Source organism: Convolutriloba macropyga, chromosome 1, assembly GCF_964194025.1.
Source record: "Convolutriloba macropyga chromosome 1, txConMacr16.3, whole genome shotgun sequence".
In the NCBI taxonomy this organism is placed as follows: domain Eukaryota; kingdom Metazoa; phylum Xenacoelomorpha; order Acoela; family Convolutidae; genus Convolutriloba; species Convolutriloba macropyga.
Window position 1 is genome coordinate 74375700 of NC_134468.1, and position 22458 is coordinate 74398157.

Sequence of the window (22458 nt, forward strand, 5' to 3'; positions counted from 1 at the left end):
CAGAAATTCACACTGATTTCTGCAGAGTCACGTAGCCATGCTTAAAACACGAAACGTGCACGTTTTTAAAATACCAAAGTCAACGGAAGTCAACTTCTGGCTAAGTAGGAACTTCTGACCTTTTAGCTTCTGGCAATGTAGACTTATGGTATTTTAAAATGTGCAAGTTAATTTTTCAGCTCTTTTTTTCTACAGGAGCTGCACAATGAATTAGTGTGCTCGTTGAGGACACCGTTAGCCGTGATATCCTTTTAAATTTTTTCACAAGTTTCTTTTGAGAGCTTTAGTAGTCTAGCCACCTGACAACAACCCTGGTTTCCATTTTCTTGTCTGTTCCAACCGGGATGAAGCCATTATATTGTATTTTGCTTGAATGGAGCGGAAACTAATTTCAATAGAGGACTTCAAATGATGTTGTTGAATCTTTATCATAGATCTATGCAATGAATTAATTTAGAAAGCATTTGGCAGGTATTCATGTCACCTGTACTCATTTCATTTAGCCCAGTACCGAAATCAAAAAAGTTAATAATGAAAAATCAGTTGAACGAAAAGCAAAAATTTTGCTAACGGAATTCTCTCCTTCTTTTAATAGTGAACTTTCAGAAACGGAAGCCAATTTTTGAAATGAAAAAATAAAGGTTCATTTGGGGAGCAATTAAATTTTGGTTGGAAGAAAGTGGAATACGAACTAAATTCTTTTCTCTCACTCAGAAAAAAATTCTTGGGGGGATATGGACTGATTTCGACTGTTATAGAATCGACTTTTTTCGATCGATACTGATCATGATTTCACATTTGATTTCAAATTTACTGAAAATATTGGGCCACAAATCTATCAGTGATTTGTACTATCCAATATGATTCCTGAGCCAGATAATTGTTCAGCACTTATCTTTCCATCTGTTTCGTTCATCGTTCTCTTTATTGTTTTGAGAACAACAACGCTACCCTGAAGAATTATTAAGTCGGCTCTCTAATTCATCTCAGATTTTCCGGAATGTAAAAAGAAACACACTTAGAAGGATGAGCAATAATACCCTCAACTGCTGCGCAGAAATCACAACTATATTGAACATCTTTTTTTCATTCAGCAAAGACCAATTATCTCAAAATTGAGTTTTCATTGGGAGCTAATTAGTACGGCATGCTCAATTTAGAAAGTGCGTATAGTTTCTAGAGAAAGGATTCAAACGGGCCTTGCAGAACTTAAGACAGGAGAACTATATGCCAATGTGGCCAGGAAACTGGATATGGTACCTGACAAGAAACAAAATATTTTTATTTTTGTGTAGTTTCTTTTTCTGATTCGATTAGTGCATATTTGAATGTGAGGGGTGTCCAACACTGTGTTAATATCAAATCCTAATGGCTGCTAAGGCATGGCCTTCGACAGCGAGTCATTGCCAAACGCGCTAAATCTGCGGCTCTTAAAACCATGGGAGTTTATTTCCGTGGGTGTTTTTTTCTGAGGGGTTTGTTTGTATCTAATATTAAGTGGGTTTTCCTGTGGGCCTTTTTGTCTGAATCTAATTTCATGGGTAAAATAGTTTTGAAAAAAAAAACTGACCATTTATTGAAAATTTTTCTTTAGTTCGTTGGCAAAATTATTTGAAAAATTATGAGCTTCGTACCAGAATTTTTCATCGTTGATTGGGATTCAGTTCATTAATACACATTAACCGAGTTAAGGAATGATTATATTAAAACAGGCGAACAAGGTGGATTCTCAATGATTTCGTCTGGTTTGAAGCCGAACATGCCATCATTATCCTACGTTGGAAACTAAACATACCAACAATTTACTGCACGTTGAACATAGTGGCAACACCGGAAAAAAATTAGTTAAAATTTTGTCATTTTTTGCTGTAAAATGTTAATTTCTGCTGTAGGATAACCAACAGTTGGAGGAAAGGACAGTCCAATGTCTAAGCAAGGACTTGCCTGACTCAAGGTTTTGCTGCTGGACTTAAACTCGACCCAAATTTCTGCTCTTGGTTCCAAGTTTCACTACTGAAACGCTAGTTTAGTCTTTGCTCTTGAATGCTTGCGCATCAGCACAAAGATATAAAATCTGTGCTCGACCATAGTCTTCTATGGAAAGCACGTGCTCCATCCTAATATGCTATAAAAATACCTTGGCTATGGACTATGTCATTAAAGACAGTAGAGTCAATGTCTACACTATGAAGTCTCACATCCACCACAGGTGGAGGTTAAAGTGTAATTTGGTGCTTCTCTAGTCTAGATCTGGAATTATGAAAAGACCTATTATGGGTCCAGGTGGGGTTGGGGGTAAATATTGGATTAAAATTACACGGTCCATAACCCTATTTAATGTCGAGGCTAATACTTTTCATAAGTCGAGTCAAATTTTTTCATATACAAACTAAAAGTTTCCACCAACCTCTGAGTTCAATCGTATGACCTCCTCTAACCTTACGCAATAGTTAACCAATTTTTAGGGTCATGTCCTTAACTTTAAGGAAGTTAAAAAAAAACAGCTTGCAAGCTAACAACATTTTGCAAGCGCAATCCAGGACTCGTTTTTTTGTCCAGCCAAATTCCAGGACACGTTTTATTGTCTAGCCAAATTCGAGTGCAGTTGTTTTAGTTCCAGCCACAGTCGAGGACATCACTTAAAGTCAGAAAAAAATATTTTACCGAAATTCTATCCAGAACAGTCTTTTTATGCCTTATGTCGGTTGTCGAGGACGGTATTTTAATAATTCCATGTCTAGACTAGGTTTGTGCTGAATGGATGACGATAAATGGGATATAGACCCAAATCTTCGACGCGGGGCGTCATTATTTTTGCATGTGATAGTGCAAATGATAGTTTCAGAAACACATAAATTTGGCAGTCTTTCACATTTGTCCATTACTAACAGGAAAAAAATTGTGCAAACTATCATTTTTGAGACTCCTGTCAATTGGTATAACCTCATTGAATGTGTTTCCACCCTGTGTAGAGTACCAGCCATAAGGAAGGAACCACACCCCTGGGAATCTGCTGTTGTCCCACATGGAAGCCTTGCCTGTCTGCATCTTCTGCTTCTTCACCATGTCTATCAGCGACTGACCTGCAACCGAATCACGATAAAACATAGCTGGCAGATTGCAGGAAAATAGCCGCCGTTGACGCGCTTGATGCACATTGGGATTGAAACAGAAAAAGAAAAAAAGAAGAATTAATTGGCAAATTTTTTTCTATTTTTCTAGTGTTAAAAAGTGTTCTAATTCGGCGTGCAGTTGCGGTTGGATTCTAAAACTATACTTAATTCAGCTTCTAAACTTCAAGTTAATCTGCTCAATACCAATGTCAGCTAGCAAACACTCAGTTGAAACAGTGAGTGAGGTAAGTCAGAATTCAAATGCGAAAATTGTGACTTAACAAAGGTGAAGAACGAAAAATGTGATCACGAAAAACGTGATCAAAAAGTAAAGCGAATTAAAAAACAAAGCAGGACATGTCCTGACGTACAATTCAAAGAAGTTTCATTGACTAAGCAGAAAACTAGAACTAGAACGGACTATTAAAGGATTGGGGCAACCATTTAGAAAAAAATCCTTTCCAAAAAATTAAAAAACATAGCAGGACAAGTCCTGACGTACAATTCAAAAAATTTTCATTGACTTAACAAACAACTAGACCTAGAACGGGCAATGACTGAATTGGGAAAACCATTTCTAAAAAAAAATCAGATGAAAAAAACAAAAAAAAACAGAAAATCAATGTCAAAATGCTGCTAGGGAGAACAAAAAACCACTAGTGAGATATGTAATTTTTATTCTAACCAAAAACTAGGTCCAGAATGAGCTCTGAATGGATTGGAAAAACTGTTTAGAAAAAAATCCGATACAAAAAATCGAAAAAACAGTAAAAATCAGCGTGAAATTGCCGCATGTGAACAAAAATCCACTATTGAGAAACCGAATTTTTGTTCAAACACCGTTTTCTCACTCTACTTTAAAATTAGAGCGAAAAAAATTCACGCCGCAAAACCACTCGCTTTTTCGCTCCATTTCCTGTTTCGGCGTGACCAAAAACACCCCTCCAATTTGACTTCAAAAATCATGAAAATGTGTGAACAGATCTTAAAAAAAAGACAGCGCCCCAATACAATTCAAATTCTTTGAATTGTAAAAAAACAGTAAAACTCAACGTGAAATTGCCGCATGTAAACAAGAAAACCACTAGCGAGAAAGCGAATTTTTGTTCTAACACCGTTTTCTCATTCTACTTTGAATTTAGAGCGAAAAAATTTCACGCCGCAAAACCGCTCACTTTTTTGCTCCACTTCCTGTTTCGGCGTGACTAAAATCACTACTCCAACTTGACTTCAAAAATCATGAAAATGTGTAAACAGATCTTAAAAAAAACATAACCGGAAGAATTCCGGAAGTGACTCGAAGTGGAAATCCATTTGAACGCCAACCAATTACTCATCAGACAGAACATACCTCCACTAAATTATGTTTATCTTGAAACAAAACCATAAAACAGAAGTAAAAACAATAAAATCAAATCTGTTTAAAAATTATTTTAAAAAACCTGATAAAATTTTGTTATAAATTGAGATCCCGAAAGAACTATCTCTGCCAAAATTATTTCATCAAAACGATTAGTACTTAGTAAAACCATGTATGTGAAATTTTTAAAATACTTGAGGCCAAATTATGAAAAAAAATCTTAAAAACATCTTAAACTAAAAAACTGAAAAAAGTTAATAAGTTTCTTTTTATTACAAAAGTTTATAAGTTCAAAGAGAAAATCCTTTCATCCAATAGGGTATCCAGATGTTCGCAAAACAATAGGTAAATCATATTACGCTATGAAACTTGTCGAAAAAACAGAAATAAACTCGAAAATTTCCAAAATATTAAAAGAAGTAGTTCTAATTTTTGCCATTTTTTGTCATTTTTCTGAACAAAAAAATAATTCATATCCGCAAAACTGTAACCAATCGTTATCTAAAGTTTTCTCAAGTAGAACTAATCTCTTTGATACCCATTTGAGCTAGCAAAACTAAACAATCGTCAAAAAACGTAAAAACTAGCCCGAAAATCAGCAAAATACATGAAAAACCTCCAAATCAGCATCAAACTCAAATTAACTACTTGAAACCTCCAATTCCTATCAAAACAAGCCTAAAACGAACACAATTTCATAATCAAATCTCATAACCATCGTAGTTTGCAAAAAAAACTGCCTTTAAAAGCCGCACGTGAACAAAAAATATTTGCTCGCTTGGAGAAAATTTTTTCACCCATCAATTTCTCACTCTCTCAAAAACAGCGGTATGAACAAAAATCATTCTCTTTTCACTCCACTTTTCACTTTTGTTCAGCACCAAAATCGCTCCAAATTTTTCACGCGTTTCATTTCCCGCCTCAAAAATCACTCCAATAAAATTGATTAAAAAAAGGACTTCTCCAATACTCCTCTTCGAGTTGTAAAAAGACAGCGACCCAACACAATTCAAATTCTTTGAATTGTAAAAAACATAGCAGGACAAGTCCTGACGTACAATTCAAAGACTTTTCATTGACTAAAGAAAAAATAGACCTAGAATGGACAATCAGTGAATTGGAAAAACAATTTGCAAAAAATCAGATAAAAAATTAACAAAGCAGAAAATCAATGTCAAAATGTTACATGCGAACAAAAAACCACTAGCAAGAAATGAAAATTTGATTGAAACAAAATAGGCCTAAACTGAACTATGAATGGATTGGGGAAAACCAGTTAGAAAAAAAATTGATCCAAAAAATTGAAAAAAAAAACAGTAAAAATCAAAGTGAAATTGCCGTATGTGAACAAAAAATCAGTAGCGAGAAAGCGAACTATGATTAGAGCAAAAAAAAATTGTGAAAAGATCTTAAGAAAAAGACAGCGCCTCAATACAGTTCAAATTTTTGGAATTGTAAAAAGGAGAGCGCATAAATAGAAGCCGTTGCATAGGCTGACGGCGGCTATTAAAATCAATAAAAAACAATAGCAAATCAGTTAATTGGCACAAAGAGAACAAAACTACATACCAAGGAACGTCAACAATAGCTGCAATTTTTGTTGGGAGAAATGGAGATCAAATTTTGATAGTGAAGGGTTGAAAAATAAAAATAACCGACTAGCGTTGGGCAAATTGGGCTCTTAAGTGACTGGCGAGCGGTTGGCTTCGTCAGTAGCTAGCGGCGGCTCAGAGAAACTGGGTTTGTCTTAAATGAGGAGGCTGGTGTGAGCATGAGGGAGAAATAGGGCTTGCTTATCCAGTTTATAAGGATGAAAAAGCTGTTAGGACACGCAAAAATTGTTTAGACAACAAATACTTAGTACGAGAAATTGCATCAAAACATTGCCGGTAGAATACCGGAATCGATTCAAAAAGTCGTTCGAATTTTACCGGAAGTTACTGTCGAAATCGAATGTTCGAAAACTGAAGTCAGCGTTCTAAAACGGAGGTCAAGGTTCAAAAAGAAAGACGTCAAAACTCTGGTCATGACCAAAATTGAGAGGAAATGGGTAGCTTTTTTGGGGGTATCTAGGTAGGGGACAAGTAAGTAGGTGTGTGTGTGGGTGAGGGAGGGGGTAGGTGGGGGTGGGGTCGGGGTAAAGTGGGAAGGGAGGGAGGTAGTTAGGTGGGGTGAGGAGGGCTGTGATAAGAACACGCCAAAGAACCTGCTAAACACGCCAATGACAAAATAACGGTCCGTGCTGGAAAAAAGGGGGCGTTAGCTTTTACCACATTGTTCGTATAGTTTCGTATTCAGCGTACTTCTGCGTAATGCTTACTTTTGTGCTGTAAATGCTTTGCCGTCTCGTTTAAAAATTTTTACATGTCACGCACCTAAATACTGCGAAAAAATGTTGAAGTTGTTTTTTCAATTGTAATTTTTTCAAATTAAGATGTGGAAATTCTTTTTCCTCTATATTCAGAGCGCGCACAGTCGCTTAAGTTATGGTAAATTAAAATCATACCCGGCAGATTGCCGGAAAATAGCCGCCGTTGATTCAAATAAGCATAATTGGGATTGAAAGAATAGAAGACTTTGAAAAAAAAGATAGTTGTACAAAAACATATTTAAGTCCTATTTACTTTGATAGCATTTCGTAGTTGAGCAAAATTCCGTTTCTTAGAAAAAGGTTACAGGGGCTACTATCAATACCAATAAGCATTAGAGATGGTAACTATGACTTATAGGAACGACGTTCAAATAGCGGGCATCTAAAATTGGGCTTTATGGGTTTATCCCGTTTCTATTTCTGACTTCATTTTTTATACTGACTCTGCTCATTTTGAATTGCTTTGCTGAGCAGCTGATGTTCAAAATCACTTTTAGCAGCATGAGAGAAGAGAGAAAATAGCCTAAGGAAATCAGAAAGATTTAAGGCAAAATGTTGAAAAGCGGCAAAATGAGGTAAAGCAAAATATTTTTTTGTTGAACGAACTAAAAAACATAGCAGGACATGTCCTGACGTACAATTCAAACGAATTTTCCTTGACCAAACAAAAAACTAGACCTAAAGCGGACTATGAGTGACTTGGGGAAACCATTTTCCCAATTCACATGAAATGGAAACAAAATCGAAAAAACAGTAAAAACCAAAGTGAAATTGCCGCATGTGATTAAAAAACCACTAGCCAGAAAACGAATTTTTGTTCAAAACCGTTTTCTCACTCTACTTTAAAATAAAAGCAAAACATTTCACGCCGCAAATTCACTTGCCATTTCGCTCCATTTCCTATTTTGACGTGACCAAAATCACTACTCCAACTTGACTTCAAAAATCACGAAAATGTGTAAAAAGATCTTAAAAGAAACATAGCCGGAAGAATTCCGGAAGCGATTCGAAGTGGAAATCCATTTAAACGCTATCCAATTACTCATCAGACAAAACGTGACTCCAATAATTAAAGATTATCTTGAAACAAAATCACAAAAAAAAAATTAAAAACAAGAAAATCAAATCTGATAAAATATGATAAAAAATCTGATCAAATTTTCTTATAAATTGAGATCCAGAAATAACTATCTCTACCACAATTACTTCTTAAAAACATCTAGTACTTACTAAAACCACTTATAAGAAACACTTGAAGCCAAATTATGAAACATACCCGGTAGATTGCCGGAAAATAGCCGCCGTTGATTCCAATCAGCATGATTGGGATTGAAAGAATAGAAGATATTGAAAAAAAGGTTTTTGTGCAAAAACATTTTTAAGCCCGATTTATTTTGATGGCATTTCGTAGTTGAACATACTTTTGTTTCTTAGAGAGAGCCTACAGGGGCTACTATCAATACCAATAAGCATTAGAGATGGTAACTAAGACTTATAGGAACGACGTTCAATTAGCGGTCATCTGAAATTGGGCTTTTTGGGTTTATCCCGTTTCTATTTCTGAATTCAATTTTTAATACTGACTCTGTTCATTTTGAATTGCTTTGCTGAGCAACTGATATTCAAATTCACTCTTCAGAATGAGAGAAGAGAAACTAGCCTTGAGAAGTCAAAAAGATTTCACGCAAAATGTCAAAAAACCGGCAAAATGGTAAAGCGAAAAAAAATCGACGAAGTAAAAAAAACATAGCAGGACAAGTCCTGAAATACAATTCAAAGAACTTTTTTCGCTCGATTCTTCATTTTGTTCAGCAACAAAATCACTCCAATTTTTTCACTTATTACTTTTCCCGCTTCAAAATGCACTCCAATAAATTTGATTTAAAAAAAGGACTTCTCCAATACTCCTCTTCGTGTCGTAAAAGAGACAGCGACCCAATACAATTCAAAATCTTTGGATTGTAAAAAAATTAGGAGCGCTATAATAGCCGGCTGAGAAGATGAAGGCGACTATTAAAAATGTTGAAAAAATTGTTGAATCTAACATCATTAATGAAAGTGACATGCAGGTTCTCATTCATGAATTGAAAAGAGCGTTGCTTATTGGGCAATAGTTAATGCTCACATTGAGAAACCGTCCTATATTTCCAGAGTTCATGGCTTCGATCACGTCTTTGAACAAAAGGCTTCTTAGAGCGGTGGTTAGGTCTAAAACATCATTCCAATACATAATGTCGACAGTTAACCCCAGTAATAGATTAATCTGATGATCGTTGATGCACATAATTAAAAAAAAGATGACACCAATTTTCTGATGCTTTAACTAAAATTTTCCAATAAATTATCCATTACCCTGATTGCGTATCTAATATGACAAGCGAAAAACTGTCCCAGTTTAAATCGGTAGTTTTCTCATATTTAATAAACTAAATTGAAAATTGCCCCATATATCAGATTGTTGTCTGATCCTTGGCATATCCTGGCTTGTATCAAGTCAAGAACACATAAAAACTGTCGTAACAATTATGATATTTTTTCAAAATCATTATTAACTTAGTCTCATTAAAACGTCTTCCCGACTCTCCTATGACTTCTATTTCAATTTATCCGATTGTTTTCATTCATATATAAAGACTCTGAAGCAAAATGATCTCAAATTTGAAGAATGTTTTGGAATTCGTTGGTTTGCAAAGTTGTTTTTGCATTTCTGTACGTTTTCAGAATATTAACAAATTTTTAATTTGCCATTTTTCAGGTGTTTTTGTCGTTTTATCGCATAGTGATTTGAAGTTTGAAGATCTTAATAATTTTGTAGTTCTGTCATTTATGCTCACTAATGGCCGGTCTGATCCCCCCAACGGAGTCCAATTGATTTTTTTTGGTAGTGTCCATTTATTCCTCACTGTTTTGATAATTTGATCCGAATTGTTTTCGAAAATATTGAGCGCTTTTGTCAGTCCTGGTAGTTCTTTTGTTCCTCCGTTACTTCATTATCTCTCTTATGACATGGCTGTAATTAGTCGTATTTGAGAGTTTACTGAACGATTTAATATCAGTTTGAGCGGATTTAAGAACTCTCATATCAGTTGTTATCAAAAATAATAAAATTTAGATTTTGCTCGTTTTTGTTACTGCTCTTGTCATTCTGTCAGTTGTTATAACTAATGGCAAGTCTCATTGGCCATCTAATGAGCCGTACTTCACATTTCTGGTCGTCTCTATTCATATGTATCTTTTTCAACTATCAAGTTGCAACCCATGTTTTGATAACTTGGAGCAATGTTTTTGAATTCAGCCCGTTTTCATAATTTTATCTTCATTAACTCATTAATGACAGTTCCCCATCGCAGCCTAACGAGGCAAATTCTAGTTTTCATACAGGTCTAGATAAAAAAAAGTTTCATTTACAAATTTTCCACAACATAGCCGGCAGATTGCCGGAATAGCTGCGAAAGAATAGACCTGCGTGCCATATAATAGAGATAGAAACATACAAATCTAAATTGAAAAAAAAACGACGCCGCTCAAAAAAACTAGGTAAAAAACATTCAGCGATAAATCAATAAAGGTTGTTAAAATTCATTCCACAGAAGCCTCTTATTAGGGACCTTTACTACACAAATGAGTTCCTTTGACCTTAAACAAATTCAAATTAAACCTAAGTTTTAAAGTGCAAAAGTCATTTTATTGAGTGAGGTAAGTCACGTATGATCAAAATGTAATCACGCAAATAACCTAAAAACTTTCGCTAAAGCGAGTGAGAAATGACGTCACGCGCGCAAATGCCGTTAGTGAGAGGAAGAAGTCATTCAGAAAATTTGACTTTTTCAGCTTTGCTGTGTGAAAAAATGTAAAACGAAAAAAGAGCGTCAGACGACGAAACAAAAAAAACCAAGTGCACCGCAATATAGCTACGCTCAGCTTACAGCTTCGCAGCTATAAAAAGTTACTCAAATTTTGGATTTTTCCTGAGATATTTTTTTCATTCTGTCACTAACAATGATTCTCGATGATACACTATAAACTCAACTCATGTTTTAGTACAATCGATCGTTTATATGCCTTTCCAACTGTCCACACAATTTTGGTGGCACTTGTTCAAAAAAATAGTAACCATGAATTCTGAACTATGGTAAAACTCGGCTTTGGAATCCGAGTACTCTTTTCTTGCTACTACTGCCATCCGAAGAGTGGCGAAAAGTGTTTGGAGAAAAACAGTAACTCGGGGATGGTATCGATCATCCTATCGAAGTTATCCAACAACTCGACCTCACCTCGGTGTTTGAAAACATCTCGATGGCGATAACAACATGGATGGTGGTATAATATTCATGCATACCTGCTCTCCAAATGGCATCTGGAGTTGTTCTGTTGAAGAAGTTTCTCTGAGCAATCAAAGGTAGATTCATAGTGAACTCCTTGTACATGTAGCTGTCGGCTGTATTTTGTGCACGCTCATATGTTCCCCCCTTTGCCAGTACTTCAGCCAAGTAGTTATCAAAGTACTCTTTATGGTACCTGTGGAAAGCAAAGTTGTGGAACACAGTCAACTGGCTAAGTTCTCTTTAAAACCGAATGCTAATTTTCAAATGATGCAATCTTTTTGTTCCGACCCCCACTTTAGTGTAGAAAGAGGAACTATATACTCAACTGGGTTTTTATTTGTTCAGACAATTTTGGCCGATCGATATATTCATCGAAGAGAGTTGTGAGTGGTATCATTAAAAAGCATGTACTCCCTAGATTATCGAATTAAAAAGATAATTTCGAATTTGTGTTATTGACATTTTCAGTAATTTTTTTTTTCGATTCACATTTTCAGTAATTTTTGCTAAAATTTGGCACAATTTTGCTAACATAATTTGAAATAAATTAAAAATTTTAACGGTAAAGTGTTATTATTACCGATAGAGTTAAAAGCGAGTTGCTGAATTGTTCGATTGAAGTTTTTTTGGCTAAAATTTTTGATAAAATTTTACAAAATTCGAACTTTTTCCACTAAAAATGGCGCAAAATATGCTTTTTTGGTCCACTTTGTTAACGTTTGCCAAATTTAGTGACCTAGAAAACTTGACACAGACTCTCTAATCTCCAAAAGAGCGCTAGTTGAGATAAGACGACCTGTGAAAGTCTTCTTGAATTAAAGTAAAGCCTTTTTGCAGACACATCTCGATAACTATACAAAATGCCTCGTTAATTTTTTTTTATTATCCGAAGAATTTCACTCGACAATTGGTCTACTTTGCAAACACTTGGAACACCTGGGTGCGCGGCAAAATCAAGAATTGGTTTGATATTACCGTGGATTCTTAAAATCAGAAATTTTTGGTTCTTTTTTTTGGTTCTGCCTTTTTCAAAATATTTTGATTTTGTTTTTTACTATTAATTACAAACAAAATTTTTTATTTCCGGCTCCATTAATGGCAGCTCCTATTTACGTAAAGATGAGGCAAAAACTAGTTATAGTTTGTTTTTAGAGAACGTAAGGTTTTTATGGCTTTAAGGAAGAGTGTGTTTGACTGAATTCGTGTTTTGCCAATTGTTATTTTTTTTGCAGTCTGATCATTAATTCTAACCATTTAAAGACTTAAATGCCTTCCTCAAGATGTGTAATTGAACATTCATCAAGCATTTGGTTGTTACCTAATGTCTCTCATCTCATTGAATGTATTTGTTTTAAGGGAATTTCAGTGACCTTTTGAACTTGTCCTTTTTTGCATTTTTTAATTTGTGGCGGATTGTTTTAACAGAAGTTTCATGCTTTTGGTACTACGAGTTGTAATTCAAAATTTTGTGATGTTTGTGCCTATTTGACCATTTTTGCTGATGTTTTAGTTACTTTTGTAAATTTTCACATTACTTAACAATCTAACTGAAAAAAAAACTTTACAAAACTTGGAATTGAACATCTTTTTTTGATTTCATAACATGGTCATAAGGGCTGCGATACCGTTCTCTTGTAGAATTTGGCAGATTTTTTTAAATTGTGCCATATCTTTGTTATTAATTTTTGTTGCCGTATGCCAAGCGTTGGGTAATTAAAGGTCTCAGTGGCCAAATATAGATATATAAATGAATTTTTTAACTAATATTAGTATATAGCTTACGCTTTTGTTGACTTTCAATCTGAGTCTCTAAAACAAGGAGTAACAGTAGAGAGGTTTTTTAATGTTTTTCTTCACACAATTTTGGTGGCACTTGTTCAAAAAAATAGTAACCATGAATTCTGAACTATGGTAAAACTCGGCTTTGGAATCCGAGTACTCTTTTCTTGCTACTACTGCCATCCGAAGAGTGGCGAAAAGTGTTTGGAGAAACACAGTAACTCGGTGATGGTATCGATCATCCTATCGAAGTTATCCAACAACTCGACCTCACCTCGGTGTTTGAAAACATCTCGATGGCGATAACAACATGGATGGTGGTATAATATTCATACATACCTGCTCTCCAAATGGCATCTGGAGTTGTTCTGTTGAAGAAGTTTCTCTGAGCAATCAAAGGTAGATTCATAGTGAACTCCTTGTACATGTAGCTGTCGGCTGTATTTTGTGCACGCTCATATGTTCCCCCCTTTGCCAGTACTTCAGCCAAGTAGTTATCAAAGTACTTTTATGGTACCTGTGGAAAACAAAGTTGTGAAACACAGTAAACTGGCCAAGTTCTTTTTAAAATCGAATGCTAATTTTCAAATGATGCAATCTTTTTGTTCCGACGCCCACTTTAGTGTAGAAAGAGGAACTATATACTCAACTGGGTTTTTATTTGTTCAGACAATTTTGGCCGATCGATATATTCATCGAAGAGAGTTGTGAGTGGTATCATTAAAAAGCATGTACTCCCTAGATTATCGAATTAAAAAGATTATTTCGAATTTGTGTTATTGACATTTTCAGTAATTTTTTTTTTCGATTCACATTTTCAGTAATTTTTGCTAAAATTTGGCACAATTTTGCTAACATAATTTGAAATAAATTAAAAATTTTAACGGTAAAGTGTTATTATTACCGATAGAGTTAAAAGCGAGTTGCTGAATTGATCGATTGAAGTTTTTTTGGCAAAAATTTTTGATAAAATTTTACAAAATTCGAACTTTTTCCACTAAAAATGGCGCAAAATATGCTTTTTTGGTCCACTTTGTTAACGTTTGCCAAATTTAGTGACCTAGAAAACTTGACACAGACTCTCTAATCTCCAAAAGAGCGCTAGTTGAGATAAGACGACCTGTGAAAGTCTTCTTGAATTAAAGTAAAGCCTTTTTGCAGACACATCTCGATAACTATACAAAATGCCTCGTTAATTTTTTTTTATTATCCGAAGAATTTCACTCGACAATTGGTCTACTTTGCAAACACTTGGAACACCTGGGTGCGCGGCAAAATCAAGAATTGGTTTGATATTACCGTGGATTCTTAAAATCAGAAATTTTTGGTTCTTTTTTTTGGTTCTGCCTTTTTCAAAATATTTTGATTTTGTTTTTTACTATTAATTACAAACAAAATTTTTTATTTCCGGCTCCATTAATGGCAGCTCCTACTTACGTAAAGACGAGGCAAAAACTAGTTATAGTTTGTTTTTAGAGAACGTAAGGTTTTTATGGCTTTAAGGAAGAGTGTGTTTGACTGAATTCGTGTTTTGCCAATTGTTATTTTTTTTGCAGTCTGATCATTAATTCTAACCATTTAAAGACTTAAATGCCTTCCTCAAGATGTGTAATTGAACATTCATCAAGCATTTGGTTGTTACCTAATGTCTCTCATCTCATTGAATGTATTTGTTTTAAGGGAATTTCAGTGACCTTTTGAACTTGTCCTTTTTTGCATTTTTTAATTTGTGGCGGATTGTTTTAACAGAAGTTTCATGCTTTTGGTACTACGAGTTGTAATTCAAAATTTTGTGATGTTTGTGCCTATTTGACCATTTTTGCTGATGTTTTAGTTACTTTTGTAAATTTTCACATTACTTAACAATCTAACTGAAAAAAAAACTTTACAAAACTTGGAATTGAACATCTTTTTTTGATTTCATAACATGGTCATAAGGGCTGCGATACCGTTCTCTTGTAGAATTTGGCAGATTTTTTTAAATTGTGCCATATCTTTGTTATTAATTTTTTGTTGCCGTATGCCAAGCGTTGGGTAATTAAAGGTCTCAGTGGCCAACTATAGATATATAAATGAATTTTTTAACTAATATCAGCATATAGCTTACGGTTTTGTTGACTTTCAATCTGAGTCTCTAAAACAAGGAGTAATAGTAGAGAGGTTTTTCAATGTTTTTCTGAACCAAAAAAAAAGATTTCTGCTAATTAAACGTTTTCATTGATGTCTTCAGGGCTTACACAGTTTTTTTAGAAGAAATTTGTAAAATATATTTACTTTTCAATTTTTGTGGTTCTTTTTGCTGTCATTTTGTGAGAATCGTTTCACAAAAAGACAGCATAATGATCAAAGGAGATGCAAATGGATATTTTACGTTCTTGCGGTTATTATTTTATAAACCATTGGCTTCAACACTGGTTTCGTAAAATTGTTTGTAAAATTCTTAGTTCAGCTTGTCTTTAATATTACTTTATGATCCTATAATTCAGACTCTCTAAGACCGGTCCAAATCGTGTCACAAGAAATTGCAAAATACACTGTCTATTCTTGTAGTCGAAAGTTTATGTTGGCTATGAATTTTGAATATAATTGTTTTTTAAAAAAAAAACAATATATTTTTGAGAGTTGCCAATCTCATTTCTGTTAAGTTGTGTTTTAGAATCTCAATAGACAAGTCACATCCCGTATCTATTGAACTACAATTTGCTCTTTGTAACTGTTTTATTTTCCTCAAATGGTCTTTCGTTCTTGGTTCACTAAGTTTTCATAAAATATTCGTGATTTTTGCATGTTCGCCCCTTTTATGTAGTTTTTTTTGTTTTCTTATCACAGTATCACAATAATGGGCGTCAATTGAATCACAAATATTGTTATCTACAAAAAAGCAATAGAAATTTTTTTAATGTTTTCGGTGAATAGCTTAATGCTTAATTGGCTGGGACATCGTTTTCGTGCAAATTTTTTCCTGCAAATTTTTTTGTTCAAATTTTTCTTTTTTGATTTCATTTGATGCATTATGTATCTAGTCAGTTTGAAATTAATTCTTATAAAAAAAACAAAAAAAGCAATGTTTTATTAAACTTTGCCCCTTTTGCTCATTTCTCGTCGACTTGATGCCAATTTGCTTTGGTTATCAATGGTTTTCAAAAAATGGACAACGAGTTTTGGTTGTAATTAAAATTTGTAATAATTTGATTTTTGTCGCCGTCTTTTCTGGTAGTCATTTTATGGTATTCACAAGTCTCATATGCCCTCTAAGGTAGATTGTTTTATTCCTTTAGTAGTTTGTTGAACGATATGTTGATATGTTATTTTTTTTATCTCTTCATCATTTGGTAGACAATTAAGTGAAAAATGTAGATGAGCAGGGTCGGAATTTAATGTGCAAACGCACATTACCGAGCCTCCTTGTTGGTTCAGTAAGGCAAAAAATATCTTGCGAAGCCGAGAGATGTGATTATGCGATGCTAACTGGGTTTTAAATAGATCAAAAGCATAATCTTTATCTGGGTTGCTACTTCTTGAACAATACAAGGATTATATATGATTTCCATAGTAACCATACTTTGATCATACTTGATTCCTCTTTAATCATACAGCTGTTATAAATGGTTTCCCGGTATTCATAATTTGTGTCATAATTGTCTTACGCTTTATGATATCCTGATTGTCGCACAATGATCATATATGATGTCACGTAAATCGTACAGAATCAGAATCATTGATGATTCATTCCCCTGAGATCATACAGAGATCGTACAAAGAATTAGCGAATGATGTGTTTTACTTTATATATGGTCGTGTATTACTACAAAGAAACGGCAACCCGGTTCCTATGTGCATTAAACTTGACTATTTTCTTCACTTTTACAGACCAGCTGAAGGATGGTATAACAATTCTTGAGTACAATGTCGATCATAACGACAAAAACAGATTGTGACAGCATAACTAAACAATCGCTATGGTAAGTCTGATGGCTTATTGTAGCGAATCAGCTATTCATTGTACGATAAAGAATTCTGATTGCTCAGTTCATGCGCGAATAATGACAGAAGCTGTCTATTAGCGCGCGAATAATGACAGATGCTGTCTATCCACTGCCTTTTTCCGTAGTTAAAAATCTCTCTGTTCGATATTGTTTTTTTTAATCTTTTAAATTCCTGAGTAGGATTGCCACTACTCGAATGGATAGTCTGAAAAGAACTCTTTCACAACCTGTACCGTCTGATCAGAACCCAGTGATGAATCTGGGTAATCTTATTAAATCCAAGAGGTCCTGCCCAAAAAAAACAACCATTTCCTCAAAAAGCAGCATGAATAAACCACTTAAAAGAGACTTTTGGAGAAACACTGCCCAATTTTGGTTGAACAGCAGACAAGGCCACGCCAAAGGCTTATTAATGCTTCTTGCTGTTCATTTGGAGAGTTATGTCTGTCACGAAATAGTACTTTTGACTAACGAATTTGGATGGCTTGAAAAATACTGATCAGTGGTAGCTTGAGTCGCGCACTTCAACTTGTGTGCCGTTTTTTGCATGACCAGCAACCATGGTGTTCAAGGAATCCTTCAGCATACTAGAACTTTATTTCATCATTGCTTGTTCATGTTTAAAGCCCCCTCGCAAATCTTTTAGGTTGAAAACTAGAGTAGACTATCTGTTCAGCTCGGAAGATCAGAGTTTAGGTACAATTGGACTAGGGAGCTCGTCACTGTCATAAAAAGGCACTTCCATTTCAACCTCTCCCCACTGTGCGTTTTGATTTGTCTGATCATTAAGGCACACGTCAACGTTCACCCCATTTAAAGCAACCATACCACTGTAGTGTCATCCATTACATCTTGTGTCCGCGTGTGTGTGTGTGCACATGTGCAAGTGTTTGTAACAACCTTCATTTCATAAAAGAGAAAAATATCTCAATCAACGCACCTGACTGAAGTGAGAATTTTCATCTGGGATCTGATGGCAGCATAGAAGCGAGGTGAGTAAGTGGAAGTGACCATGTTCATACGCAACAGCCTTGTAGCAGACATCACTCCTAGCAGGACCTCGATCTGCCCCACAGGGTCATACTTCACAGGTAATGTGCGCAACCGCTGACCTACACATTGTAACTGGGTAATTTTGGGCACAGGACATATATGCCAAGATCAAAGATCTACGGAAAGATTGTCATCGCTGTGTAGATTGATAGGGAGCAACGCGAACTTGATAAACAATTGAACATCCTTCGGACAGTCTTCGGAACTTAAGCAAGATATGACATAGCCTATAGATTGCCCGCAATTAACGCCGATTGATCCCTCGATTTACATTGGAAATGAAGGAGCAGAGAAAAGGAGAAACAGAGTCAAAATGTTATGGTATTTTTATAGAATCAAAGAATTATCAGAAAAAGTTTGTGTAATTGTGAAATGGATTGGCGGTTAAACTTAAACCTGCTTGCCAGCAAAATCTCAGCAAAACGTTTCAGAGAACATATTTTTTACAAAGTCAATAAATGCAAACGTTCAAATTGCCGGAAAATAGCGCTGCTGACCACCTTGACGCACGTCCCGATTAAACCGAAAAAGGAAAAACATAGCTGGCGGATTGCCAGAAAATAGCCGTAATAGCTTCGTAGATCTGCTTTCTAAAAAAACAGTAAAAAAAGACAGACCAAAACATTGAACTTTTCATTGAAGGCTGAGATATTAAATTTGGATTAAGAATCTGTTTAACTTATTGCAGCTTCTGTTAGCTGCCCTAAAATAACCTTCATTTATAGTGACAAACATTCACTTGACCTTATCTCTTTGAACTAAAGAAAACAAAAGTCAATTTCAAAGTCAGGGAGTCATTTTTGAGGGTGAGGTAAGTCACGTGTGACCAAAAATTTAATCACGCGAATGAACAAAAAAACTTGCTCCAATAAAAGCAAAAAATGACGTCATGCACGCACTTCAGTAGAAATTGCATGAAAAACTGAACAAAAAGCAGACTTGAAGTGGTTGTAACGTCATATGGTCGTAACAAAAAACTTGACGGCGAAATATAAAACATAGCAGACAAGTCCTGACGTACAATTCAAAAAATTTTGATTGACTAAACAGAAAACTAGACTTAGAACGGACTATGAATGGATTGGGAAGACCATTTAGAAAAAAAATTTTGTTCAAACACCGTTTTCTCACTCTACTTCAAATTTAGAGCGAAAAAATTTCACGCAGCAAAACCACTCGCTTTTTCGCTCCACTTCCTGTTTCGGCGTGATCAAAATCGCTACTCCAATTTGATTTCAAAAATCATGAAAATTTGTGAACAGATCTTAAGAAAAAGCCAGCGCCCCAATACAGTTCAAATTCTTTGAATTGTAAGAAACCAAGAGAAGATCAATCAATAATAGTTCCAGCTATCGCTGTGCGGCTAATAATATAAAGGACAAAGAATAAGAGAGTTTTCCCCCGATTGTCAAAACTTGTTCTATTTTGGTGTGCAGTTTTTCAGTTATATTCGAAAATTAGTTAATTCAGCTAATTGAAGGCTGTTAAGCTCAAAAGTATTGACAACTAGCAATCATTCTATTGAACTTATAACCTAATGCACTATGACTTAGTGGCCGGGTTTTATCGGTTTATCCCGGTTTAGTTTTTGATTTTCCTCCAATGATCTTGACCGTATTCACTATAATGCGTAATTCAGTGCATGACTGGTCTTTGAAATCATTCAGTTGAAACAGTGAGTGAGGTAAATCAGTAGTTAAACGTGAAAGTCGTGACGTATGAAAAACAAAAATGGTGAATGAAAAGTAAAAAGAATTAAAAAAAACATTGCACGGCAAATCCTGCCACAATTACAACAATATTCATTAAACAAAAAAAATACAGCACTACTAATTGATTGGGAAAGACGTTTTGCAAAAAAAGAAGAAGAAAATGGAAAATAGATTAAAAATCAAAGTGAAAATCAAAGCGGCACGTGAACAAAATAACCGCAATCTGGACTGCAAATTCTTATTCAAGCGCTATTTTCTCACTCTGTTGAAAAATTAGAGAAAAAACAAGTCACGTTGCAAAACCACTTTTTTGATCGCTCCACATCCGGTGTCGTTCTTTCTCCTTCACACCAGATAATCACTGCTCCAATTTGATTTCAAAAATAATGAAATTGTTTGAACATATCTTATAAAAAGAGACAGCAGCCCAAAAACGACTCAAATTCTTTGAATTGTGATAAGAACAGCGCCCAAATAACAGCCGCTGCGTGGGTGACAGTTTCTCTTAATCAAAACATAAACCAACTAACGTCGGAAAAGTTGCTCTCGAATGACAGTCGGCGCATTATAATTCAAGAGCTGTAGTCTCGATAAATTTTTTTTATGGGTGCGAAAACATAAATCGACGGTAGGATTCGAATCCCGCACTCCTAAGTCCGATTCCGCCACCAGGACGGAGATTTTAACCACTCGGCTATGAGGGACTTGTCATTTAGACTCTTATAATCGGTTTTGTTTGAAAAAAAAACAAACTTTATTTTGCACTCAGAGTAATTGAAATCACTCAAAAATGAAGAAGAAGAGCTTGAAAAAGTCACCCGAGAAATCAACGATTATTCTGAAAGAAAAACGCAAAATGGCCAAGTGAAAAATTTGCATAAAATATAGCCGGTAGAATACCGGAAACGACTCGAAGATGTGCAATAAAGTGAAAAAAAATCAACTTTTAGTGAGAAATGTAGGTAGGTAGGTGGTGGAGGGTATTTGTGTGTTTGTGGGGGGGGGGCTAGTTGGGGGAAGGGGGTAGGATAGACGGGTTGGATGGAAAATATGGGATCAAAAATTCTTGAAATGACCTTTTCTCTTTTCATTTTGAATATTACCATCAGTTCTTAAGTACTATACATTACAAACTAAGCTACTTTCAAAATGCATTGTCAAACTTCACTCATTAATAACAATTGGGATCTAACTTTAAAAAATACTTAACTCATTCTCGAAAAACGAAAAGATATAATTACCCAGCTATACAAAGTATATGTAAACATATAGAAACACGACACAGATATCAACAAACAAAAAAACGTCAAATGAGTGAAATAAAAAGAACCACTGACATTTTTCGAAAACGAATTTTGTCAAAGCCAAAAAAACGTTATCAGCAAACTGCAGGCAATTAAAAAACCCAACTCTATTTAATTCAAATTTCAGCGCAACTTGTTGGCACTGAGACTAGGTAAACGCATAGCAAAATAAACGGAAATGCTTGCAAAAACAAGACATAAACCGACTAACGGCGGACGATTACTTTGGCGAACAATTTCTTCAGCTTATAAATGTTTTATGTGTGCGAAAAACGTCCGACCCCAGAGCTCTTTTAATCCCGGACCTCCAGAATGCCAGTCCAATACATTCACCACTAAGCTAAAATTACATTGATTCTTTTTCGCTCACAGCCTATTTTATATCAGCAACAACGTGTATCGCAAAGGAGCAAAAGAAAACGAACTCAAGCGTAAAAGAGTTGCTCAAAATGGCAGAAATAAACTAGAACAAAAACGCTAAAACGGTGGAGTAATTTTTTCTTAAAAAAGACCCCCACCTCCACACACACGTTTACAGTAGTTGCTTCAAAATTCGTTCGAGAACATCGTGCAAAAAAAACAAAATTTTCAATAAAATTAAACAAAAATCAAAAAGAAAAATAAGAATATTAAAATCAAGAAAAATCTTAGCTTTTAACTAAAAATTTTTTGAATGTGCACTCAAGTCTTAATAGAACAACAAAAAAAATCCATGGCAGACTGCTTGAAAATATTCATAATTGTTTGCATAACATCTTTTGGATTTGATTGAACCAAATTTTAATTGATCAAAAACTATTTTAAAGAGCAACATTTCTTGTTAGTTAGACACAATCCTGTTTTTTTAATGAGTGGATACAAGGATTGGTATTCATACCAATAAACGTAAAAAAATGTAGTTCAGTCTTATTAGAACAAAGGGGGCTTTATGGTTTCATTACACTTCTATTTCTGATTTAGTTTTTCGATCGTTGTAGGTTTCTGCGCTGAGTAAATTACTTTTAAAAGCAATTTTAGCAGAATGAGCGGAGAGTTAAAATAGCTTAGAGACGTCAAGTGAACTTCACGGAAAATGGAAAAATAGCCGCTAATAGCCGCAGTTGACTCCCTCGACGCATACCGTAATTAAAACAGAAAAGGCAACAAAGAAGAGTGAAAATTGTCAACTTTGTCCCTAGATCTCAAAAAGTGTTATTTTTTGGTTTACAGTTTCAATTAGATATGACAACTATACTCAGCTAAATTTCTAAGCAGAAAGTTTTTACGCTTAATAATAATGTCAGCTAGCAATTGCTCCAATGAACCTTTATAATCTCAAGCACAATGACATAATGACCGAGCTATATCTGTTTCTTCTGACTTCACTCTTTTGACATTGACCGTTTTCACTATTTTGCGTAATTCAATACGGGAAAGCACTTGAAAACTACACAGTTGAAACAGTGAGTGAGGTAA

The 22458-nt window shown here is 34.9% G+C and overlaps 1 protein-coding gene across 2 annotated transcripts in view; it reads right to left on the minus strand.

The window, feature by feature from the left end:
- The window catches only part of LOC142351456 (uncharacterized), a 285637-nt gene that overhangs the window by 216864 nt on the left and 46315 nt on the right, over nucleotides 1-22458 (minus strand). For both annotated transcript variants that reach the window (XM_075403485.1, XM_075403476.1), the window contains exons 8-10: nucleotides 17875-18046; nucleotides 11184-11362; nucleotides 2944-3083 (exon numbers count right to left, since the gene is read on the minus strand). In XM_075403485.1, the coding sequence (XP_075259600.1) occupies nucleotides 2944-3083; nucleotides 11184-11362; nucleotides 17875-18046 (491 nt within the window). The remainder of the gene's footprint in view (nucleotides 1-2943; nucleotides 3084-11183; nucleotides 11363-17874; nucleotides 18047-22458) is intronic.